At 35.6% G+C, this 27,714-nt stretch overlaps 1 protein-coding gene across 1 annotated transcript in view; it reads right to left on the bottom strand.

The window, feature by feature from the left end:
• Ar (androgen receptor) overlaps positions 1–27,714 on the bottom strand; it is a 167,313-nt gene that overhangs the window by 21,169 nt on the left and 118,430 nt on the right. Inside the window, exon 3 of the mRNA XM_051142056.1 lies at positions 7,321–7,437. Coding sequence (XP_050998013.1) covers positions 7,321–7,437 — 117 coding nt within the window. The remainder of the gene's footprint in view (positions 1–7,320; positions 7,438–27,714) is intronic.

Here is a 27,714-nt window from a genome sequence, read left to right as displayed (position 1 = left end):
ATCACATCAGTGAAATATTGGAAGTGTCTGAGGCAGTCTCACACCTGATCTGATTAGAGGCAAAAGTTTTCTGTGAGGGAGCAGTGGGAGTGAAGGAAGCATTCAGCTGAGAAGAGGGAAAGGCAGACCCACTTCCTCCACTAGACTAGCCTTGGAGAGAAACAAAGGAAACAGGCATTGCTTCTCAGATCTGCCTTCTTAAGCCTTTAGGAAAGGGTCAAGATGTGTGGGCTATTGAAAGCTGAGTCACCTTGACTTTGAAGGGAAAAGGACTATCTGACTCTAGTTTTTTTTTTCTCCAGTATTTTAAGAGAGGGGCTGGCTGGTATCTCTTCTAGGAGAAGCAAAAAATTTGGTTCTTCCTCCCTGTCTGTGGATCAGAAACTTCCTTCAGATCATTTCTACAGCCTGAGGTTGAAAGATGGGCCTTTGGCAGAAATCCAGAATAGCCTTTTTTTTCACTGGTTGGTCATTTTGAGATACATGTAATTGCCAAACAGGAATTTTTCTAATAGTAAAAGGTGGTTGTGTTGAAATTAGTGGCTTAAAGAGACGGGTTTGCACCTCCTATGCTTAATAATCAGATGCCCCAGTCAGGTCTTCTGAACTAGGAGGCATCATGCACAAGTGGAAAGAGGATAGCTGTCATTTGGGAAAGGGAGTTTCCATGCCTCTTTTCTTTTTTTGCAAGAAAGAGGTAAGGTGAAATGAACAGTTGCTAATAGGGGATTTCTTTTTCTTTTCTGGCTTAGTAACAAATGTACTTAAGAACTTCAGTATGGGTATGTGTTTGTGCACCTTTCCATACACAGCAGAGAAGAACTAATTTTTCAGAGTAGAGAATTTGAGGGGGCAAAGAATAGGAGGGTACAAGTTAATGTTTTCCTTACAGCCACTTAAAGACCAACAACAATTCTTTCATGATGGCATTCTGAATTTGTTTGCATTAGCCAAACTGGCCCATAAAAATTCCAGTGTCTTTACTCAGAGTGGAAATGAAATCATTTTAAAATGAATTTCTCTGTGCCTAATAGTTCACTAGTCATAACTCCCATGCCTCACTGCCTGTCAAAGAGAAAGAGTCCTCAATTTCTTTTGGTTTCAGGGTTGCCAATATGATACTTCACTGTGCTGGCTTGGCCTGGTAACCTTTCATGTTGGTCAAGATCTATATTTCTTCTTAGTTTGAAATGCCAGTCCAAAATTTCTGATGGTGACTAGTACTCACATAAGTTTAGTTGCTGATAGTTAGGAGCTTGAAATGTCCATCACCAATTTACTCCCACTTTAGTCTCAGAAGCCTTGATTCAATGGAATTGTAAGCCCGTAGGAAAAGAAGGAATTGCCACGTCTGAGTTTGTATTTAGCACCACTTAATTTGACTAAGTAACATGGACTCTGACGGCAAAAGAGATCATCCATGGTAATAAGTATATTTTCAGTTTGCTAGTTAGACATATGCCATCATAGAAATATGATCAATAACTTCATAGGGATGCTTTATTGCTTACTGCTTTTCTTAGTTATTCTATGCAACATGATCTCAAAGATGTTCAAATGTGTCTAAAATGCCATCTTACCCAGATAAAGAGTCTGAGGTTCAGTACAATAAGAAACATACCTCACAATTTATTACTACCAATAAAATGATTTCAAATAAGTGGTTAGGGTCTGGAGAGATGGCTCAGTGGTTAACAGCACTCGATGTTATTCCAGAGGACCTGGATTCAATTCCCAGGCCCCACATGGCAGCTCGCAACTGTCTGTAACTCCAGTTCCAGGGCATCTGACACTCTCATATCAGTGCACATATAGTAAAATCAAATAACCAGTTAAATTATAAAAAATGAAACATTTTTGTTGTATTTCTACATTTGATAAATACTTGTCTCTCTATATGAGCATATATGTGTGTGTGTGTGTGTGCATATATATATTATGCGTTGTGTGTTCTGCTTACTGTTCAATACATTAGAAAATATTATCTATGATATCATATTTTCTCTTTCAAGAGCAAATGTGGATTTTGGATCTCTCATAGCAAAGGAAAACAGCAGTAAAATCTTTCTAAGGCTAGCACATTTAAGAATTCAATGCTATTAAGGAGAGATTTTACCAGCAAGATTCAAGTATTAGATATGGAGCATCATCAATTTTGACGATTAGAAAAATATTACTTATCTCTAAGGAAAGTTCACTAAAAGCAAGTACAAGCAAACTTTTTCCTTTTGGTGGTGGTGGTGGTGGTGGTGGTGGTGGTGGTGGTGTGTGTGTGTGTGTGTCCAATTAAAAGATGGTAATGGTGACCACAAATAGAAGGCTTCAAGTGTTGACTAAAGAGTAAATAAGAAACCAAAGACCAAGGAGCAAGAACTAAAAGCCTTATTCAGCAGTAGAGAAATAAAAATCTGTACTGGTACGTGGGAAAACAAAGGAAGCAATCTTCACCTAAAAAGGAGTAAAAGGTACAATAATTCTGTGTACCTACTCCATGACAGCTTCTTTACGTGTGTAGCAATTTTATAATGGTATTCCTGCCTATAGCTGGTGAAAATGAGGCCCAGAGAGAGAGATCTACAGATTTTCACAAGCTCACAAAAATAGTAAGTGGCAAAATTAAGACTAGAAAAAAGGCCTGTCCACCATGTTATTTCTACTAGAGCTATCATAGGACTTTGATTTACAAAAAAAGAACTTGTGTTGTAGCTCACTGGTAGGTTTTGTGTAACATATTGAGTCATTAAGTTCCATTTTTAACACGACAAAAAAGTACCCCAATGTTCTACATGCCAACCATATGGGGTACTTGCTGATGTTCAAACATCTAGTCAAAGTTTGCTCCTCTGTACATCTTTTTGTGATGCAGAGCTCTTAAAGCATTCAGGTATCTGAGAACTGTGTGTAGAAGCACTATTACTTATAACTGAGACTCTAAGCTTGCATCCCCAGTGTAGTGGTTTGAAAAAAAAAAATACCCACAGGGAGTGACACTATTAGGAGGTGTGGCCTTGTTAGAGTAGGTGTGGTCATGCTCCAGGAAGTTTGTCCTTGAGCTTTGAGGACCCAATGTCACTTTGTCTTCCTGCTGCCTGCAGATTCAGATGTAGATCTCTTAGCTACCTTTCCAGCACCATGTCTGCCTCTATGCCACTATGCCTCTTGCCATGGTGATAATGGACAAAACCTCTGACTTGCAAGCCACCGCCCCCATTAAATATTTGCATATATAAGAGTTTAGGTGGTCATCATGTCTCTTCACAGCAATAGAAACCCTAACTAAGACACCCAGACTAAGAACTTTTAAGATTCTAAGTCTAGAGAGTCGAAGGAAAAGATGAAAAAAAAAAAAAAAACCCAGTACCCGAGTCTCACTTATCATCATCATCATCATCATCATCATTATTAATTTATTTGTGTATACTAGGCATATGTTCTACCAGTTTTATATATATTTGTTTTGAAAATAGAGTGTTACTATGTTTCTCAGGCTGGCTTAGAACTCATGATTCTCCTGCTTCAGCCCTTGACTGCTGAGATTACAGGAATGCACTGCTCTATCTGGCTCTCAGATTGCTAGTGTGCTTTTTATAACACTTTGCTGAATGCCAAACATGACATACAAAGAAGTTAGTCATTGAGTCATACTATCATTTTGGTGTCCTTGCTATGTATGGAGATGTTGATCAGACAACGTTCAACAAAACTGTTAGTGGTCATTATTTGTGATGCTGAAAGTTATTCCATTTCTTAAGACAATATTTCTAGAATTCTCCTTGGGACAGTGTTATATGTCTATTGCTACTAGTTGTTTCTACCCTTTGTGAAAGACAAGCATGCTGTAGATATTCTCTGGTATTCTTTATTGAATTTGGTAGCCACGGGCCTACTCTTGTTATGTTATCAGTTAATGCATACCTCACTGATTTATCCAGTAAGTGATGACACACACATCTGATAAATGTATGACATGGGTAATTTGTTTCTCATAGAATAAAGTATTTATTTATACCAAAGTTTTCTTTTACAGTGTTTTCCATAAAGCAGTGTTTTGGGAGGATATTAAATAGTGTTATGTGAAAAGGGGACCTGACATTTAATTTAGTTTGGGATCCTGAGTTATAAAGCTTCTCCTGTTAATTTTATTCCAGTATTTATCAAGACCTATCATGTACACTGCAAATCTTCCTAAGGATAGTAATATGCAGGTTTCTTCTTATTTAAACTTAGGAATCAGTTTCTCTAAAACATGCACTGAAATAGTTTTCTATGAACTCACACGGGGAAAGTGGTCAGATCAAGACAACTGGCATTTCGTGTATATGTAGGTTCTTCATGTAAGCCAACTGCCTTGGTCTAGGCCAATTTCTTCAGTACTTGCATATTTCAACCTCAAGTGGAGCTAAGTAGTCCCAAGAACCAAGCGTAGCTGGTTAGCAAAATATGGTACTAGAAATTTCTGTTTTTCTCTGCATGGCTTGCTAACTCTCCTTTTGTAAAACGTAATCCCTTCCTAACATAACATTTAAGCTGCCAAAAATTCTCTTAAAACACATACATAATTAGCAGCATGACATGTGGTCATGTCTGTCTGGCAACCATAAATCTTAAACTGCCTGAAATTGGGTTCACTTTCAGTGTGATCAGTGCTTCCTTCTCTATTTTCCTATCTCTGGATATGTTAAATCACTTGTTGTTCTTTAAAGCCTAATCATAGTTTTTATGTCTCTGTGTCTTTTTTCAAGCTGTGCTCGTGGCCTTGAATGGTCCTTCCCTTGTATCTCACTAAACTTCTCCCTAATAAATTTATACATTAAGACTAATGAATAACCACAATCACTGACTCCTTAATTTAACATAATTTATTTTTTTTATTGTTTGTTTTGTTTATTTATTTTTTTTTAAATTTTTTTTATTAATTTATTCTTGTTACATCTCAATGGTTATCCCATCCCTTGTATCCTCCCATTCCTCCCCCCCCATTTTCCCCTTATTCCCCTCCCCTATGACTGTTCCTGAGGGGGATTACATCCCCCTATATATTCTCATAGGGTATCAAGTCTCTTCTTGGCTACTTGCTGTCCTTCCTCTGAGTGCCACCAGGTCTCCCCCTCCAGGGGACATGAATTTAACATAATTTAAACTCTGTATTTATATATCTATTTATTGTTCTGTGTATATGTGTGTATGTGCATTTGTGCATTCATGTCCATGTGTGTATGAAGGTACCATAGCACAGGTATAGAGGTCAGAGGACAACCTGAGGAAGTTGGTTACCTATTTGTACCATGTAGGTTCTAGAGATGAAATATGGGTTGTAGCGCTTGGTAACAATTGCCTTCACCCAGTGAACAATTTCCTTGGCCCTAAATAATTTTTAAAGCATACATTTAAAACTCTATTATTAGGATTGGCCTCCCCAGATGTCTAACATAGAGTCAAGAGATATTCATAAAATGTATTTGGAGATAAGTGAGTGCACAGAGAGATGGATTCACTTCAATGAATAAAAAATGCCTAGAGAAGCATACAAAATGTCTTTCAGCATTATAATCATTTTCTTGCATCTAGGGTATCTGATAGAAGAAGCAATACTGCACTTCTCTTGGAGGGGACAAACATTGAGGTAACTGGCATAAAGATTATCTTCAACATTGGAAATTATTGTTTATGATCGATAGCATCAGTCTATTGTCAGGGCTCCCTGAGCTATTTTCCTAACTACAGAACTCGCAGACATTTTGAAAACTTGTATATATGTTAAGGTTTTATCCTTATAGGCAAAGTGCAATCTCTTAGTAGTAAGGCCACTTCTCAAGTAATCTTGTTTGTTTGTTTATTGAGAGAGCCCCAAGTTATAGTTCTAGCTAGAGTGGAACTTGTTATGTATGCACAATTAGCAGGAAGTTAAGTAATTGAGAAATGAGTGTATGAGAGCACTGGTTCAGGACTTACAACAGGCATGTGGTAAACCCCCTTCTGCCAATCCTTCCCTCTGTCATCTCTCCTGGATTTCTTCCCGCCCTTCCTAATGTCTCTTTCCCCACTGTAGACCTCAACTATAGGAAATCCTTAGAGTAGACAAACCAAACAAAAGAAAGGTTGGAGTTTGTGAAATATTTCAATCTCATTTGGTGTAGCTGCCTGAGAAATAACTCATAAGGCATCTACCTGTGATGACTGAGAGTACTATACATTACTTGAGATTACTTTCTATTGAAACTATCACAGATGCACCCTGGAACAATTTCCTTGCAGTGCTATGGTCTGGATAAAAGTACTATTGGTTTGTGAGGAGGGGAGGATGTAGTTATCTACAATGATATATAGGTAGAGTAGGCATTAAATGCCTTATAGACAGCCAGAGATAACAATTGTTCTAAATTAGCCCTGAGGTGGGAGAAAAGTGGGCTAGATTCCAGTCACTCGGGTTTTCCCAATTGATAATGAGTAATCAAATATACTGTTATAGTTTTAGGCACTCAGAAATAAATTTGTTTTTCTCTGAGTTTCATTTCTAAGTCAACGTAGACTAATGAGCTCCTTTTTTCATGAAAGATGCATCTGTTTGGAAGCAACAGGCAGCAGGGTGTATTCTGGCACAGGGCAGATGAAGATATGAAGAATTAGAAGTAGTATGAGGCCATTTGGAAGGATGACAGAGCTCATGATAGACACAAGCTCATGGGATGCAGAGCCTTATGATAGGGAGTCACTCTTGAAAGGGCAACATCTTCTAAGAAGCTACTGCGCCATTGGAAAAATGCTTTTGGAAATGATCAATGGGTTTTAAAAGAAAAGGAAATGATTAAAAAGCCTGCTGATTTCAGGAAGACACAGGATAGGAAATTGGCTGTTTGGTACCTCTGTTACAGGATCCAAAGGGAAAAGGCTTCACACTCCAGTTGGCTATCTCTACAGTACATGCAGCAGTTAGCTGAGAGATAATCCCAGGTGTTCAGAGCCTGCCTATGTCATGGTCATCCTGCACCTGTGACAGTTTTGATTACTTGGTTCTCTCATGCCTACCACTGAAAAGCATCAGGCAAGTATCAATATATCACGGGAAGAACTGAATCAAAAATGCATACCCTCATTCATCTTCTGTTGGTTTCTGATCCTTACTCCATGCCTGCCAGTCCTATGCCAAACCCAAAGTTATGAATGTCATAGGCAAAAATAAAGAAGGAACATAAGAAGGTCAACCTGAACCTATTGCCTAGCTGGTACTTTTAGAAATATTACAGAGGAGAATTGGGTATAAAGAAATAATTATAAAGGATGAAGTTGAGCAGAAAAAGGACAAGAAGAAAAATATCATACCTCCCAGAGTCATCCCCGCTTCATAACACTTCCGGAGACGACAAGATGGACAATTTTTCCTCCGGAATTTATCAATGGTGCAATCATTTCTGCTGGCACATAGATACTTCTGTTTCCCTGAGAGAAGAAATGCAATAATAGTAGATCTGTTAATGTGTCTCCAGAGCTTCTTTTCTTGAGTTTTTCTAGTCAAGAAGACAATAATACATACTACAAATTGAAGGACAGTGGCCCCAAACAGTTGATTACATGTAATCCATTTCATAGGTATTTAAACAGATATTAACAATTCAGTTGCTGATAATAATCCTACAAGTAAGACTATTTACTGCTTTTGAAAGCAAGATGCTTTAGCTTGACTAAAAGCCAGGAGTGCTCTTGAGATAATGACCAGTTGTGGAAATTATCATTCTGTTAGCTTGGCACAGGAGAGATGTTGGCTTAGTCAATGCATCCTCCTACTGACACCTGTAATCATGCATAGATTCATACTTGAGCTAATCAGAAGCTTTAAAAAAAACAGTACATTAAAAAATTTATGTGATCTCTGTTTTTACATTGCTAGTGAAGGCAGTCCCAAGATTGTAGGTTGTGAAAGCCAGAAATAAAGCCCACATTTTGTGTTATGAATCACAGGATGCAAAAGGAAGTCCTCTGAAGTCAGTAAAGGAAAGATCAGAACCATGTACTACTTGAATCCTTACAGATATGCAGAGAAAACCTTCCCTTGTTTCAGGATTAGAATGACTGAAAGGAAGATTTAGTCCGCTAAAAAAAATGTGTCTTACTCAGTACTTTGCTTTTATTATGTTGCTCCCAGTATAAGCCCCACACATAGTAGACCCTTTATAAACACAGACAGACTCACTTAATTTACATGCAGAAGATAGAGGTGCATAAATAGAGTCATCAAAGAAATACTTCAAAACACATCTTCAGGTACTGTGCACATTTTGGATTAGGGATAAGACAAGATAGAAGAAAATAAATTTTGAAAGGTCTATTTACTTCCTTATTATTTACTCTGTTTCATGATATGATTGACATTTTTAGGGCTCTATGTCATAATAATGATATCTCTATCATATTTGATTTGTTTAGAAGTTTAGTATAATTTTGAGCAAAGTACACACAAAAGAATTATTATATACTCCTTTCTACAGTAACAAAAATAATGGTCATTATGATGAAGCAGGCTTTGCCTTCCAGCATTATGTTGAATAGTAGTAGTCACAAGTATGATTTTAACTATAGTGTTATTTAGGACCTTTAGTTTGTGCTAAGGGAACGTTTCTCTAGTTTATTCCGAGTACTTAATCATGAGATAAATTTTGTCCAATGCTTTTTTCAATCTTTGCTGAAATGGTCATATGATTTTTATTTTTTATTGTTGATATGAAGAGTTGTTTTTAGATATTTGCATATTTTGAACCAGTCTTGGATCTCAGTAATATATTTTTTTTACTATAATGGATCATTTTTATGTGATGCTGAATTGAGCTTTATAGTATTTGTTACAGGTGTTTTGTTTTTTTTTTTTCATCTATTTTCTCTAGGAATATTGACCTGGCTGACCTGGTTTGTTCTAAGACAATGACTTCAATAAATGACAAATAATTTAAGATACTGTTGGGTCACATCAAACCCACTCTTCTAACTTTATAACATACTTGAAAAATGTTTCCCCCTATACTTTCTTGAATTACAACTCAGTTTATAATATTTCTGGAGTCTGTAGAGAGACACGTTCTTCCAGGAAGCTTACTGTCTTTTTGTAGCACTGATTCATCAGTGACAGTGACAAAAATCTGGCTGGTTAAGGTCATCACAAGCTTCCTAATGAAAAAATTAGTTCATTGTTCATTGTTATTAAGGTATGAAATGGGCATGATATGTGGAGATGCACCAAGCCAGAACAAGTTGGTGGTAGAGGCAGCATGACATTTGAAAGTTGCATACAATGGGGATGTACTACGAATGATTATAGTCTAAAGATAGCTTTTCTATTATTTGTTTATAGTCAGCTTCTGTATTTCCAGTTGACAGAGAAATTTGTAAGTAAGATTTGGGCCTGGTCCAAGGTGGTTTTAGAAGATCATATAATTACATGTAGTCTAGGTGGCAGAACAATTAGCACAGATACCACAAATACTTATTCATCTCCTACTCAGCAGAGACTAAAACATTAAACTCTACTATTTGATATTGTTTATTCTTCAATAGCAAAAATATATCACCAATCTATTATCAAGATTTTACAAAAAGGCATTTTGTGATGATTGGCAAAATACCTTCTTTCTCGTGTCAAAGCACATAAGGATACACTGTAGGACTGCAAAGAGAACATGCATTTCATTGATTTTTATAATACTCATCAGGGTCATATAATGGGCAAGAAGTACTCTGCATACATGTTAGCTCTGAAATTGACTAACATATGTTCTTCATTTTCTTCCTGGCTCTGTTTTTTTGAAATCATAATTATTGAATATGGTTCCATGCCTCAGCAGGAACTGAGACCACAAGACAGAATGTTTTTTTCTAAACCTTCCTATTTTTGTTCTTTTCTGACTGATATTTCCACCCAGTATGACATCATATCAATGTCTGATTAAGCTCTTTTCCACTTAAAAAAGACCATATTATTTTGAGCTAAGGAATAAGGTAGGTGACTTAAACACTATCAATGTTATTTTGTCATGTAAATGAAGAAAGTATTGACCTATCATCATCATTAACCTACAGCTAAGGCTGAAGAATATAGTTTCTTATACTTTGTATAAAGAGTTTTAATATGAAACTTATAAAGAAAAATAAAACAATTATTGGCATATATAAAAGAATGTCTGAACTGAAGAGAAAGATGTATGATGGCATTCAAGGAGAATACGCAATATTTTAAAGATCTGTTCTTTCCTAGCGAAGTATATAAATTTAAAACAATCTAAACAAAATCTTTTTTTAAAAATCCCAAAATATATCTCCAGGAATAGAATGTGTAATAATGTTAAGATATTTTTGTTGTTAATAATAATAATAATAATAATAATAATAATAATAATAATAATAGTCTTAAATTATTTTTAAAATATGACAATTATAATACCTTGATATCTTCAGTAGAGGTTAGTTAGTAAAAGAAACAAGAAAAGACCCAAAACATATATATTGTATTTAATACATCATTTTAGTTTAGTTAATGAGTTATAAATTATTCACTATATGATTCCAGAATATCAAGTTGATGATTTTATTTACTAATATAAACTCTGGGACCCATAAATGAGGAAAATATATATGTTTTTCTGAGACTGATATAATTCATTTTATATATTTATCTCCAAGCACATCCCTGCAGACAACAAAACTTCACTCGTTATGTCCAAAAAGTTATATTGTATATATGACATATTTTTTATCCACTCTTCTGTTGTTTAATACCCAGCTTAATTTCATAACTTACCTACTGTGAATGGTGCTGCAAAAAAACAAGGGAGTGCATATTTGTGCTATAGTGTTTGGAAATTTGGGCCTAATCATACAGGAGTATATAATATAGCCATATGGTAGATCTGTTTTTAGTTATCTAAAGTATCCATAGTCAGTGGACTAATTTATATTTCAACCTCCATTATAAAAGGATGTCCTTTGCTTCTCATCCCTGCCAGCACATGTTTTTATTTTCCTAATGACTTCCATTTTCATTGGGGTGACTTGAAATATCAATGTAGTTTCAACTTGCATTTCTATGATGGTGAGTAAAGGAGATGACTTTTTAAATGTCGAGTTATTATTTGTATTTCATTTTTTGAGAACTGTGGCTATTTCATTAGTGTATTGATCATTTGAACTGTTGGATTTCATGTAGTTCATTTTTAAGTTTTTATATATTTGATAAAAGATGAAAACAGTACAATAGAAAAATAAGAAACAAAGTGAGGAGGCAAATATAAGAAGAAATGAAAATAACTACTAAGTACATGAAAATTGGTCAAGTTACTTCAAATAATAGAAAGACAAATTAATTTTACATGCGAGATTGCATATGGGATTAAATACTAAGTGTTGGTGAAGAGATATATTTGTTAATTTATTTTAAACAGTTTTCACTAAAATCTAACTTGTAGTAATAGTGATATATACACAATGAAGTTCATTGTAGCATTATTTAAACAAGTCTACTATTTAAGTATCTACTATTAAGACTTGTTTGTAATTTTCTCTCTATGTAGTTTTATCAAAGAGAAACTTTAGAGTTTGTTTACACTATTAAGGTCACTTCCTAGGCAGAATCAATTGTGTTTTCCTGGTGTGTTTCTGGATATCAGTGTACTGATCACATGCATTTCAACTGAATTCTCTTTTACAAACTTTTAAAATAAAACCTTGAAAAATGAAAATATATGCACATACTCTGACTCAGCACATTTTTACACAGTGTGACATTACATATACACAGATAATCTCTATAGCATTGTTATAACAGTACAGGATTAACAACAGCATGAATACCTATTGATACAAGAGTAGTTAAATTATTATGTAACACTGCACCCATTAAAACCAATTTATATATCACAATATGGAATAGTCTCCAAGATCTCCTGTAATATTTTAAATATGCAAACATCAATTGGGTAAATCAAATTGTGGTCTTTTGTATATAATATCTGAAGAAATATAGAGAAATTGATAATAAATGGTTACTTTGAGACAGTCAACTACATGTCTGTGGAGTTGGGGGGTAATTTTTACTATTTAACCTTTCATAGTTACCCATTTTTGTTACAAATGTCTGTGTTACCTTGGACTTAAAGTCCTTCACTTGGTCCAAGTGTCAGTGATACACTCATACCCATCATGGAAAGATTGCAGTCCATAACACTTCAGTAAGAACACAAAATGTGGCTCCCAGCACATCCTGGTTCCTAATCTATAGTCCCCAGCTGTGTTGTCTGTTCACCACGCTGAAGAATTAGGGAAGCTACTTTTTAAAAAAGGGTCAGAAACATTTCTTTTAATCCTAAATGTCTACTGTCAGTTAAAACAAGCTTGTTGAGGACCACTAATGTCTGTAGGTGAAAAAAAGAAATGACTACTTCCTGCTTTTTCCATGCTTGTAGTCTAGTAGGAGATGATGTACATGCACCGAAGCTGCAATATTACAAATACATGAGAATATATGAGCGCTTTTGAAAGAAGCAATAATGACTAGGTCATGGCTTAGGACACCATGAGGCTTGGCAAAGACAGTACTTTCCTCTCCACCTCAGTTTCATCACAAGAAATGACAGACTGGGAAGATTAACTTAGTAATCACCTTATAAACTCATATTCAGCCTAGATACTAAGGAGCTATCTGGCACACATGGAAAATTCTACTAGTTGTCCCTGATATTTGTTACTTGGGAAAAATAGCATGGTGTTCTAGGAGCACAGATTTTGGGGTCAGAAGGGCAGGCTTGAAAATCCCAGAAATTCGACCTAGTAGTGTCAAATATTGTAACTGGGGCTAACAGCATAGTTTTTCTGATTCAGTGTCTTTCTGAAAAAAAAAAAATATGAAGTGTATAAATACACCTGTGGAGAGCTGTGACATTTAAAAGAATGTGTGTGAAGTATCTTAAAAATGCTAGTTAAGAGGAGGAGATGTGAAGTAAAGAGAGGAAGGCCGCCATGGGTTAGCTGGAGGAGAAGGACGTGGCCCGTGGCGTGGGTGGAGAATCTTGCACAGATGAAAAACATCAACAATCCAGTATCAGATGGAGATGATGCGCAGCCTTTGCCATGTAAACATTGATCACCTCCATGTGGGCTGGTATCAATCCACATACTATGGCTCGTTCGTTACCCGGGCGCTTCTGGATTCTCAGTTCAGTTACCAGCACGCCATTGAAGAGGCCGTCGTTCCCATTTACGATCCCATAAAAACTGCCCAGGGGTCTCTCTCACTGAAGGCATACAGACTCACTCCTAAACTGATGGAAGTGTGTAAAGAGAAGGACTTTTCCCCTGAAGCACTGAAGAAGGCGAGCGTGACCTTTGAGCACATGTTTGAGGAGGTGCCCATCGTGATTAAGAACTCTCATCTGGGAGGATACAAGGGATGGGATAAACACTGAGATGTAACAAGAATAAATTAAAAAAAAAAAAAAAAAAGAACTCCCATCTGATCAATGTCCTCATGTGGGAGCTTGAGAAGAAGTCCGCTGTAGCAGACAAGCATAAGCTTCTCAGCCTCGCCAGCAGCAATCATTTGGGCAAGAATCTCCAGTTGCTGATGGACCGAGTGGATGAAATGAGCCAGGACATAATCAAATACAACACGTACATGAGGAACACCAGTAAGCAGCAGCAGCAGAAACACCAGTATCAGCAGCGTCGCCAACAGGAGAACATACAGCAGCAGAGCCGAGGGGAGCCCCCACTCCCTGAGGAGGACCTCTCCAAGCTCTTCAAGCCCCACCAGGCCCCTGCCAGGATGGACTCGCTGCTCATTGCAGGCCGGATTAACACTTATTGCCAGAACATCAAGGAGTTCACTGCCCAAAACTTAGGCAAACTCTTCATGGCCCAGGCTCTTCAAGAATACAATAACTAAGAAAAGGAAGCTTCCAGAAAAGGAATCGAGGAGACAGACTGTTGAGACTCCACCAGAAAATGGTGGAAAAATGTATTTCTATACTGCAAATTGGAGAAAGTTGTCACTACTGTGATGTTTTTCTAGCCAATAATAAAACCTTGATTGATTATTTAAAAAAATGCTAGTTAACTGATAAATCATAAGCAAAATTAACATTCTCCTAGAATCATGAGGAACTCAAGAAAAGATGCTTAAAGCTGAAGTGACAGCTGAGATCTTTTATTGTACAATACTCAGGTTTCTATTTAATGTTGTTTACTTATCAAGTGATTCAAAATAAAAATCTTTAATCAAATTATTCAGACTTTTCCTATCTTATTCAAAAGCATAAAATCACCTGAGATGGAATTTGAAAACTGAAATTTAATATATAGATTGCACTCCCATCTTCTTTGTACTTTGAGTCTGGAGTGCTGTTCTGATTTGATTTCCTAAAAAAAAAATCTAAAGCTACTAACCAAGATGATTATAGTGTACCATGCCACTTATAAAACACTTATATGCTTCTTGAGAAGATTAAAATGGGAGAGAGAGAGAGAGAGAGGCAGAGAAGGACAGAAAGTAGCATGGAGGAGAAGGAGAAAAAGGAGGAAAGGGAGAGTAAGAATGGGAGAAGGAAGAAGGCAGAGAAGAAAAGAAGAGAAGAGAAAGAACAGAAAGAAAAGCAGAAGAGAGAGAAGGGGGTTCAGAAAGAGAAACCTAACCCTAACTCTTTTCAGGTAATGTTGATTTGTACGATAGCATCAAGATAAATTCAAAACTATTTCCTATATTATAAGCATTTCCACTGAGAGTATATGCACTAATGACTGGGAGAGGGAAATGGGAACCTGCATCCCACATTTATTTTATAGCTTGTTTTCCCCATGCTTTCATGCTTCTCCCAAAAAACTATTTTTGAATATATTCCCCTAAGAAACTATACCACGATGAACCCAAAACACTAAGAACCCAAAATTCATTTTTGATTCTAGAAAAGCTCTACAAATGCTTCTGAAATTTGATATTATATGCAGAGAAGAATCAGTGGAAACTACAGAAAGAGAGAGAGGGGGGTCAATATAATATACTCAGTAAGAAGCAGAGCATAGTAACTTGGCAGGTTTGTGTTCAAGTCCTTCTTGTCTTTTATTAGCTGAAACTTAGTAGAAACTGCCAAGTTTAGATGTGAATGTAGCCTTTTCTGAAATGGAGAGAATACATAGATCTGTTGCAAAATTTAAATGCAATGCTGCTTGCAAAGAAGTAAGCATTCAGTAAATATTTCATGAGACATGCAAATATGGAAATGTGAATGATCAAATTCTGATAGGACTGAATACAAGATTTTTTAAAAAAACTGAGCAAAATGGTAGCAATTGTTACACAATACATCAGAAGATAAAATGGCAGGATAATAATCTACGAAAAGAAATTCTAAAAACTAACAAATGTTAAACTCCTGAGATAAAGAATTTCGTAGAAATTTCATTTCACAGAAAGAGGATTCTTAATAAAAACAGACTTTTTTCTAAGTAAACAAAGCACTGGAGGGCGTTTCAGGCAGAGAGCATGATGTGTTTGAAAAGGAATGGAAGCTGGAAAGAGCCAAAATTGACACATGAAACAGGTTGTGAAATGTATGATATGTTAGTCATCAAAAACTACAAAATATTCAATTAGCCTTGATCAAGCACACTGACATTTTTTCTTTGTATTATTTTTTTTCCTTTTTAAAAATTAAAAATTTGGGAGATATATACTATCACTATGAAGCTAAGCCTAGTATCAAATTTATGATTCTTTTTCCTTAGTCTCCTAAATTCTGGGATTAAAGGTAAAAGCACATTTCATCTTAAAACCACCATCAGACAGACAAACAGGTTTGATTTTTTTGTTTCATAATCTCTGTTTTGGTTTGCACCCCAGTGATTATTATCTGTTAGAACAATTGGAGGAATGAACCAACAGATGTGACCAAGATACTGTCATTTGAAAATGTGTGAGATAGTGTTGATATATTGGGTGCATCTCTAGACTTTTTGGTCCTTGCATCAGAGCTTGTGGGACAGGGACACTACATCCATAAAGAAAGCTCCATCTATATTATATACTTGGTATGAAGATAATGTATTACTCTCCCATATATTTGAGTTCCTTAAAAGAATTCCATATAAATGATTAATTTTAGTTCTTTATATTACAGTAGGCTAGCTATTATCTCTAAAAATTTACATTGGATTTCAAACTAAAAAGTATCAATGTTTCCAACACATGAAAATTATTAACATTTGATGAGAAAAAATTGATTTGATATTTGCATGTAATCATATTTTACTCCATAAAGATATATGACTACTGTTTTGTCTTAAGAAAATTAAATCAAAAGTATTATTCATAAATCCTTCCCAAATGTTGGCATAAACTGTACTGTGAGAAAAATGGCTTCTGACAAAATGAGAAATTGTCCAGGACTAGCAGATTAAAATTGCTCTATAATGTAGAGGGAACAAATTACTCCCTTGCATTGTGATTTCAAAAGTTATGAGAAATTAAAGGTACATGATACCAGGGGTAACTTGATGGGGGAAAATCCTCTAAAACCAAATCTCTCAACCAAATCACACTATGGCTAACTTGAGTAACAACAACTGACAATGTTTACTTCATCTGGTAATTTTTGTTGTCCCCAAACTACCTAGGTATCTAAGGGATTTTGTATTTTGTACAAAATTTACAACAATGGAGTACCAAACATTTTCTTGGAAAACAAAAAGGTCATCTTTGGCTCCAAATCATCAATGATTTTTAATAATCCAGAGCAAAGAGGCTTGTGACATTCCAGTTGAAAAGGCTAACTCACAAATATCAAGAATGGAAAATTACTTCCAACTAAAGACAACATCACTAGGGTTTCTCTGGCTTAGCCTCTGTTATACTGTTTGCCCTTATCTGTCTCTTAAGCATCTATAAATGTGGGAATTTATCCAAATATATGGCAACATTAATTACTTAATCAAGAAATTATTATAAAGGTACAGATTATTTAAACTGACCAAGATCAAATTTGAAAAATTAAAATTGACCTTTAACAAGTAAAAATATTGAATTCTAGTCAAACAGCATTCCAGGACCATTTGTTTTTACTAGAAAATTCTGTGAAACATTTAAATATCTAGTATCACACTTTATCAGATTACAAAAAGAATACTAACAACTTCCCAATTCATTTTATAATAATAATGTTATTCAATTAACAAATCAAGGCAAAGATAGTACCAAGAGTAACTACAGACTAATTTTTATGATCACACAGGTAATATCTGAACAAAATATTAGTAAGCTAAATCTGGAATCATATTGAAAGACCAATCCTAAACCTGGGTAAAGACTTATTGGAATGAGGGGGTACTGTCACATCTTATAGCAGCTTCAGAAGAATGGTGGCACTCTGATTTAACTCCAGGTTAGGCCCACAGACAAGTGGGAAGTTTCACATTCCCAGGAAACTCTAGCAGTTGTTAGAGGATCCAGGGCAGAAACTGGCTCTGATTCTGGGTAAGTCTCACAGATATGTAAAGGGATCCACAACTAACCAGGAATCATGCAGACCAAGGTTCGAGACCCTATCTGGGAGGGCAATACAAGATTATCAGAGGAAGAGTGGAGATAAAATCTCCTATCTAAATACTAACCAGACCCACAAAGAAAAGGAACACTTCAACCCTAGTAGGATTTAGTTTTCTAGTGAAAACAAAGACCATAATTTAAAAAGTTAACAAAACAAAACACAAAAGACAGAAAAAAGATCCAATCAACAAACTAATACTAAATTACTAGATGCTGAAGTTGCAGCACAGATATACATGTATATATATATATTCCAAGTGTGGTGGTACATGCTTTTAATCCTAGCACCCAGGAGGCAGAGGCAGGCAGATCTCTGAGTTCGAGGCTAACCTGGTTTAGAAAGCAAGGCTTACATAGAGAATTCTGTCTCAAAAAACTGAAAGAAAAAAAAGCAAGAAAGCGTGTCTCCTCTATAAATCAGTAATCCAATACTAGAGACACAATAAAAATGACTTAGAAGAACTACTAGACAAAGACTTCAAAAGAATGATTATAACTGTTCAAAAATTCAAAGAAAACAGGGATATACTCCAATAAAACAGAAGCAAATATATGAATGAACTAAAAATGTCTATTTCAAATATGGAAATAAGGATAGAATTGCTGAATAAAACACAAACTGAAATGATTTTGTAAATGAGAAATTCATTAAGCCAAATAAAATGCTCAGTGGAAATCTTCACTAATAGAATGGATAATGAGGGAAAGAGTTAATCCAGGACAAAAGACAAGGTAGAAGAATTAGATTATTCAGTATCGGTCAGTCACAAATTTTAAACGTAGTAGGGATGAAAATTTGGATAGTTCTGTGATATCATGAAAAAAAAAAAGCTCAATCTTCTGATTATTGGTATAGCAGAAGAACATTATAGCAAAGGCATGGGGAATATTTTCAAGAAAGTCATAGGATTTCCTAAACCAAGTGTAAAGAATGTCCATACACATGCAAGAATCCCACAGAACTCCAAAGAGGCCCAAAAAAGAAACTTTGACAAACATATTGTAGTTAAATATTAAAAGCTCAGACAAAAGAAAGGGATTAAAGGTCAAGAGATCAAAAGTCATATCACTTATAACGGCAGGTCCATCAGAATAATATTTGCTTTTTTTGACATAAACTTTGAAAGACAGAAGAATCTGGGAAGATATATTCCAAGTTCTGAAAGAAAAATGATGTCAACTCAGAATATTATAATCAACAAAACTATATATTAAAATTGAGGGGCAAAGAAAATCATTCCATGCTGAAACATATTAATAGAGTTAATGGTCACCAGGATAGCTCTACAGAGGAAACTGGAAAGAATGCTTCAGTTCGAAGACAAGTATAAACATATCCAAGAGGCCACATGGAATAAATAAATATTCAAAACAGTTAATAAAAGGAAGTCTGAGAAAACATGACAACACAAACAAAATAATATACCAAGAGGATGTTAAAATTATAAGCACATATGCATCAAAACAGTTTTACATTTTCATAAAAGAACTATTGTTATATCTGAGAATACAGATTAAACCCAACATAGTGATAGTTGTGAATTCAATATCCCACTCTCGCCAATAGGAAAATAATCTGGATAAAAGATGAGTAGAGGAAAATTCGAGTTAAGTAACATCATAAATCAAATAGGCCTAACAGACATCTACACAACATTCCACATTAACACTAAAGAGTACACATTCTTCTCAGCAGCCTATAGAACTTTCTCCAAAATTGCTCACATATCAGGAAAGAAACAGTCTCAACAAATATAGGAAAATTGAAATAACATCTACGTTTTGATCACAATGTGATAAAACTGGATATCAATAATTATATAAACTAGAGAAATTACACAAGCTTGTGGAGACTACACAACATAGTACAGAGTGAGAAGAAATCACAAAGAAAATCAGAAAATTTTAGACCTGAATAAATATGAAAACACATCATTCTAAAACCAATTGTGCAGAATAAAAATAAAAGTTTTTATCATTAAATGCCTTGATCCAAAATTGAGAGATCACAAATTAATAACTTAACAATGTAACTTAAGGTTTTAGAAGAACAAGAACAAACAATACACCAAATAATAGATAAGAGTCAAAATCAGCACTGACGTTAATGATATAGAAATGAAAACAATACAAAGAATCAGTGATACTAAGACTTTAGTCTTTGAAAGATCAACATTTTTCTTTTAGCCAGCTTACCCAAAAGAGAGAAATCCTAAACTGATAAAATTAGAGATAAAAAGGAAAGATTAATAAATGAGGAAATTCAGAGACTCATAAAGACACTAAATTGAGATATCTAAAATAAATAAATAAATTTCTACATGTATCTGATCTAACAAGTTAAATCGAAATGAGGTAAATAATTTAAACAGAACCAAAACACTAAATTAAATAAAAAGTATTTATTAAAAATCTCTGAACTATAAAAAATACTCAGGGCTGAGGGATTCAAGCACAAAATTCTACTAGACCTTAAAAGAAGTGCTAAAAACCAAAACTTTGCAATTTAGTCCATAAAATAGAAAAACAAATCTTTAGAAAGACTTAACACAAAAGGATAATTATAAGATGGCCTGGTTAGGTGTTTGTGTTTTTTAATTTGATTGATGAATTTTCAATTTGAAAGAGACTAAAATTATCTGGAAAGAGGGACGTCAACTGAGAAAATGCTGCCATCAGCATATTTTATTGCATTTTAGTGAGTAATGGTTGATGAAGGAGGGACCTGCTGGAGGTGGTGTCACTCCTGAACAGGTGGTCCTTTGTGCTATAAGAAAGCAAGCTGAGTGAACTATGAGAACCAAGCCAGATATCATGATTCTTCCATGGCCTTGTTCCTTTGCTAACTTCCATTCATGAAGTACTATAAGGTGTAAGGTGAAATAAGCGCTTCCCTCTCCAAATTTCTTTTGGCCTTCATTTGTTGCTCTTAGAACAAGAAGTATATAACTTAATTTTTATTTTATAGTAGCCCACAGTTAAGAAACTTGAACATTTTAGAGAAACTTCAGATTTTTAGAGAGACCGATTTTGTTAGTTTCTTTTTGTTGTTGTTGTTGTTATTGTTTGTTTTGTTTTTTATTTTGTTTTGAGACACAGTTTGTCTGTGTAGCCTTGGTTGTCATGGACTCACTTTGCACACAAGGCTGGCCTTGAACTCACAGAGATCCTCCTGCCTCTGCCTCCCAAATTCTGGGATTACAGGTGTGCAGCACCACACCCAGGCTGATTTTTAGAGTCTTTCTAAAATTTTTAGACTTTTGATAGTTTTAAGAGATTGAACGTAAACTATGAAACTTTTAAAGTTTTATTGTTTTATATTGTGGTGTTGATATTTATATGAGATTGTAGTGATAAAGAAGACAGTAAATGGTCTGGTTTGAAAATGATGGGTTAGTGTGCCTGGTGGATAAGGGGTCAATTATCTCTGTTAATTTTTTTTTTTTTTTTTGTGAACTTGACACATACTAGAGTCATCTGGTAAGAGGAATCTCAGTTGAGAAAAATCCTCCATCAGATTGCCTGTGCACAAGCCTGTAGTGCGTTTTCTTGATTGATGATTTATATGGGAGTTCTCTTCTCACTGTTGTAGCTGCCACCACTGGACTGCTGGTCCTGAGTACTATGAGAGAGCAGGCTGAGCAAGCCATGAGGACTAAGCCGCACTCTTCTACGGCCTCTGCTTCAGCTTCTGCTTCCAGGTTTCTGTCTTGAGTTCCTTCGCTGACTTCCCCTCATGACATACTCTAAGCTGTAAGGTGAAGTAAACTTTCCCCTCCTCCAACTTCATTTGGTCATGGTGTTTTATCACGGGACTAGAAAACCTAACTAGAACATAGATCAATCTCCTTATGAACATAGACAAAACCTGCTCATTATAACTTCCCAATAGAATTCAAGATTAGATTTAAAAAGCCATTCCACGATGAACTCAATTTTATCCCAGAGATGTAGAGATGAATCACATCTGTAGAACAATGATTGTAACCCACCATATAAATAGGCCAAATGACAGCAACCATAACATGTCTTTGATAATCTCATACTTATTCATGATAAAAATAAAAGGTCTGTATAATCTAGGCACAGAGGGACAGATCTCAACATAATAAAAGTGATATAAAATAAGCCCACAGCTGATACCATGCTAAGTAAAGAAAAACTTGAAGCATTTTAAAATAAGGAACAATGGGTCCCTTCTCTACTTGTGTTCATCACAATGCTTGAAGTCTCAGCTAGAACAATAAGGTGGTAGAAGACGATAAAGGAGATACAACGGGAAAGGAAAAAGTCCAAATATGTGTCCTTGAAGATAATATGATACTTCTCATAAAAGAGCTAAGGGACTCTTCTAGAAATCTCCTAAATCTGAGCAATGCATTAATTAAAATAGCAGAACATTCATCTAGGGTCACCTCATAGACTCCCAGGGGCCTACCCTGTCCAAGAGATGCTTCCCCACCAAATTTGTTCTCTCTCCCCTACCATGCCTCCACCCAATCCTGCTCTCCTCACACCTTATCCCTGCATTCATTATTCTCCCCACCTGATCTTCCACACAGTTCCCTCCATCCATCTACTTCAGATGACTATTTTATTTCCTCTTCATTGTGAGATCCAAGCATCCTCCCTTGAACCCTCCTTGGTTTCTTTTGGTCTGTGGGTTGTAGTATGGTTATCCTGTACACTATGGTTAATGTCCACTTATAAGTGAGTACATACCATATGTGTCTTTTAAGATATTTTCTAGTTCTATCCATTTGCTTGAAAACTGAATGATGTCTCTGTTTTAATAGTTGAGTCGTATTCCATTGTGTAAATGTACCCAGTTTCTCTATCCATTCTTTAGTTGAGGGATATCTAGGTTGTTTTCAGTTTCTGGCTATTACAAATAAAGCTGCTATGAACATATAAACAAGTGTCCTTGTTGTATGGCAGAACATCTGTTGGATATATGCAGGAGTGGTATGGCTGGGTCATGAAGTAGAACTATTCCCAACTTTCCTAGAAACTGTCAAATTGATTTCCAAAGTAGTTGTACAAGTTTTCACTCCAACCAGCAATGAAGGAGTGTTCCCCTCGCTCCACATGGAATCTGAACTCTCTACCTCCTGCAGCCATCTGGGACTTCCAGTGGAGGAAGAAGGACACCAACCCATGCATAAAACCTTTGACCAAAATTTGTCTTGCCCACAAGAAGTGTAGGGATGAAGATAGAGCAGAGATTGAGAAAATGGCAAAGCAATCACTGACTCAACCTAAAACATACCCCATGGGAGAGAGCCAGACCCTGTAACTATTAATGATATTCTGCTATGCTTGGAGACAGGAGCCTAGCATAACTGTCTTCTGAGAGGTGTCATCTAGCAGCTGATGGAAACAGATGCAGAGACCCACAACCAAACATAAGGCAGAGCTCAGGAAGTTTTGTGGAACAGTGGGAGGAAGGATTGAAAGAGCCAGAGGGGTCAAGGGCCACAAGAAGGCCTAATGAACAAAGTAACCTGGTACCACGGGAGCTCACAGAGACTGAACTACCAGCTAAAGAGTTTCCATGGGCCAGACCTAGACCCCTTACACATGTGTTGCAGATGTACAGCTTAGTCATCATGTAGGTCTCCTAAAAATGTGAGTAGGGGCTGTCTCTGCCTTTGGATCCCTTTTTCCTAGCTGGGCTGCCTTGTCTGGCATCAGTGAGAGGGGACGAGTTTAGTCCTGCTATGACTTGAGATGCCAAGGTGGGTTGGTACCCATGGAGGGCCTCCCTTTCTCTAAGAAAGAGAGGATAGACTAAGGGCAAGGGAGTGTGATGGTGAGACTGGAAGCAAAGGAGGGAAAGGAGGGACTAGGCTGGGATCAGGCTGTAAAGGTATTAAATAAATGAAGTAATGTAAATTTAAAAAATAGCTGAACACAATACTAACATTCAAAATTCAGTAGTCTTTCTAGATGCTAATGATTAATATACCAAGGAAGAAATCAGGGAATTATCTTATGCACAAAAGCCTTGAAAAGTCTTGGAATTAATTTAATGAAAGTTGTGAAAGAATTTTACAATGAAAACCTTAAAACACTAAAGAAAGAAATTGAAGACACCAGAAGATGGGAAGATCTCTCAAACACATGGGAAGGTAGAATTAACATTGTGAAAATAGCCATCCTACCCAAAGCAATCTATCAGTTCAAAATACCAAGGCAGGTCTACAGAAATTATGAAAAAAATCTTAAAATGCACATAGAAGCACAGAAGTCCGAAACAGTACTGAATAATACAAATATAGCTGAAATTATCACCATGTATGATTTTGAGTGATACTACTGAGCCACAGTAGTAAAAACAGCATGGTACTGGAATAAAAAGATGAGATATTGATTAAGGGAATAGAATCAACGACTCAGAAATAAGCCCATGAATCTACAAGCACCGATGCTTGTTTTTTTCTTTCTTTTTTCTTTTTCTTTTTCTTTTTTTTTTTTTTTTTTTGAGACAGGGTCTCTCTGTGTAGCCTTGACTGTTCTGGACTCACTTTGTAGACCAGGCTGGCCTTGAACTCACAGCGATCCTGTTGCCTCTGCCTCCCAAGTGCTGGGATTAAAGGTAGCACCACCACTGCCGGCAACACCGATGCTTGTAATTAAAAACTATATTGGAGAATAGATAACATCTATAACAAACAGTATTGAGAAAAATGTATGTATCCAAGTATTAGAATGAAACTAGATTCCCCTCTCTCATCCTGCACAAAGTTAACTCCAACTGCATCAAAGTTCTGAATGGTAGCCTTGAAACTCTGAAACTTCTAGAAGAATTAGTGGGAAGAATATTTCAGAAAATAAAATTCTTAAATGATTAACAATTTTAAGTTGTATGGGTAAAATAAAATCCTTTGCTCTTCATATCAGGATTAAGAGAAAGATTTCTGACTTCATTACTGTTCAGTATTGTACCAGAGGTTAAAGATGGAGCAATGATTCAAGAGAATAAAATAAATAACACTTATATTAGAGATGAAGAAGTAAGACTATTTGTATTCACAATACTCACAAATGACATTATCTTGTATAAAGAAAAAAATTAAAGCACAGAAAATAAGTATTATATATAGTAAATGCATTTTCTAGGTTGCTGCATGGTAGTAGGTCTATATACAAATAGTAAGTGCTGTTTTATAGCCCAATAATAATTCAAAATGGGATGAAGAACAAATCCATTTACAACAGCTTTAAAAAGTATAAAAGACTTTAAAAATGAATTTGACAAAGAAATGCAAGAGCCATACATTTACAACTAAAAACTAAATCACTTAAAGAATCTAAATGAAGCCAGGCATGGTGGCACATGCCTGTAATCTCAGCCACCAGGGAGACAGAGGCAGGCAGGGAGATGTCTGTGAGTTCAACGCCAGCCTGATCTACAAAGACAGTCCAGGACAACCAAGGCTACACAGAGCAACTCTGTTTTAAAAAACAAAACAAAACAAACAAAAATCCAAATGAAAGAAGTCCTATGTTGCTGAATTTGAAAACATTAGATTGCTAGTGATAATTCTTATCAAATTGATCTACAGATACTATGTAATGTCAAAAAGAAACAGCTATAATTTTCATCAAAATCGGTAAAATTCAAATCCATATGTAAATTCCAAAATTCCCGAGAGGTCATCGCTATTTTAAAATGAAGGACAACTTTAGAGGAATTTGAGTTTTTAACTTCAAACCTCACCATAAAGTTACAATAATCAAAACATTGTGATATTTTAAAAAACAATAGGCTATGTTTCAGTGAAATAGAACTGGGAATATACATATGGTCATATGCTTATGACCAACAATAGTTTTTTTTCTCAAAGATATGAAGAAATTATTTGGAGAAATAAAATTCTTTTCAGAAAAATGTTGATCAGACAGCGGGTGTCTATAAACAAGCAAATTAATTAGGACCCCTATCCATCGCCATATGCAAACCTTTAAGAAAATAAATCACAATATCAAAATTAACATTAAAAATATATGATTCTTAAAGTAAATGCAGGGTTATATATATATGAACTTTTATTAGGCAATCGTTTTAGATAGGACAACAAAACACTGAAAGTAAGAGGGCTGGAGAGATGGCTCAGAGTTTAAAGGCATTGACTGCTCCTAAAGAGGTCATGAGTTCAATTCCCAGCAACCAGATGGTGGCTCACAACTATCTATAATGTGATTTGATGCACTCTTCTGGCCTGCAGGTGTACATGAAGGCAGAGCATTGTATATGTAATAAATAAATAAATCTGTTTACAAACAAAACAAAACACTGAAAGTAAGAGGACAAAAGAGATATATTAATTTTATAAAAATTAAAGAACTTTTTGATGGATCATCAAAAAGTAAAAGATAACTTATAGAATAGAAAAGTTTGAAAATCTCATATCTGATAAAGGATTTTATCAGTATGTCAGAAAGCACACATGCAATTCAGTAACAAAAAACCCAACCTAATTTAAATAACATGAGTTGTCATATATCCATAGAAGATATATAAATGGTTGAAAGGAATATTAAAAATGTACAGTTTAAGTCATTTGCAAAATTTTAGTGAAAGCCACAGTGAAATGCTCACTGTGCACACACTAGGATGGGATCAGTGATAATAGTAAGAGTAGAAACGAATAATGATTTGTGACGGAAAGGATATGTAGAAATTAGAACCTGATACACTACTGGTACAAAAAGTGACAGAGTGGGCACTGAAGATTTGTTAGTTCCTCAGTATGACCCTTTAATTTATTCTTAGATATAAACACAAGTGAAGCACCATAGTACGTGAGAAAGTCATATCACACTCTCCACTCAACTGTGGAGAATGTTCTGACCATTAGCTAGATCTGGGAAGGGGTTTAAAGTTTACCGCCTGTATTGTCCTTGGCTGGTGCCTTAGTTGGAGCGGGACCCCTGGGCCCAAATCTGCCTATCATATTGTTCTACTTGTAGGTTTCTAGGACCCTCTGGATCCTTCTACTTTGCTATTCTCCCATGTTTCTCTCATTTAGAGTCCCAATAGGATGCCTTCCCCTCTGTCCCAGTTTCCTGGTAAGGGGAGACCTGGTGGCACTCAGAGAAAGGACAGCAGGTAGCCAAGAAGAGACTTGATACCTTATGAGAATATATAGGGGGAGGTGATCCCCCTCAGGAACAGTCATAGGGGAGGGGAATAATGGGAAAATGGGGGGCGGGAGGAATAGGAGGATACAAGGGATGGGATAAACATTGAGATGTAACAAGAATAAATTAATAAAAAAATTTAAATTTCAAAAAAAAATTACAAAAAAAATAAAATAAAATAAACACAAGTGAATGAAAACATATGGGTGCACAAAAACATACACATGAATATTCATTGAAATATCTTCATAAGAAAGGAAAATGGAAACACCTCAAGTATACATCAACCAATGAATAGGTAAACAAAAGTGGTATATTCATACATGGAATATTAGTCACCCAGAGAAATTTATGAAGAACTGATACATGCTATGATGTGGATAAAACTTGGAAGCATGCGCACTACACTAAATCTAAATAGAGAGACCATATATTATACTGTTTTATTTATCTGACATTTCTAGAGTTGACAACTTTACAGAGACAGAGAGTGAAGTGGTGCTTGCCAGCGGCTGCAGGGATGGCAATGAGGAGGAAGCACTAATGAGTACAGGGTTTCTCTGGAGGGAATGAAAACCATCTGGAATTAGATAGTGGTGATGTTTGTAAAACTTCTTGAATACACTAAAAGCCACAAAATTGTACACTTTAAAAGAGTGAATAATGTGGCATGTAGAATACATCTAAAAAAATCCTAGAGTGCTCTTTTGCTGCCAGTAATTCTGAGTAGCTGGAAGAGAAGCCTGAAAAAGAAATCAAAAGGACTCTGTAAATTATAGTATAATTGCCTTAATGTAAAAGCATGCAAAAGTCTTTGAGAATATGCTAGGTATTCATACATTTTTAAGATATGTTGCCATCTGTCATCTCACAGTGTAGCCATGATGTAGAAAGAGCAAGTCTCATTAATGTCTTTGGGGAGAAAAAAAAAGAGCAAAAGTCCAAAGAGCCTCAGAGACTTCCCTATAGTTACATGGGTACTGTTCTTTTGTCTA

Source organism: Acomys russatus, chromosome X (assembly GCF_903995435.1).
Source record: "Acomys russatus chromosome X, mAcoRus1.1, whole genome shotgun sequence".
Classification (NCBI taxonomy): Eukaryota; Metazoa; Chordata; class Mammalia; order Rodentia; family Muridae; genus Acomys; species Acomys russatus.
Note: the sequence above shows the minus strand (reverse complement) of the source record. Positions and strands in the feature narration are given on the sequence as shown.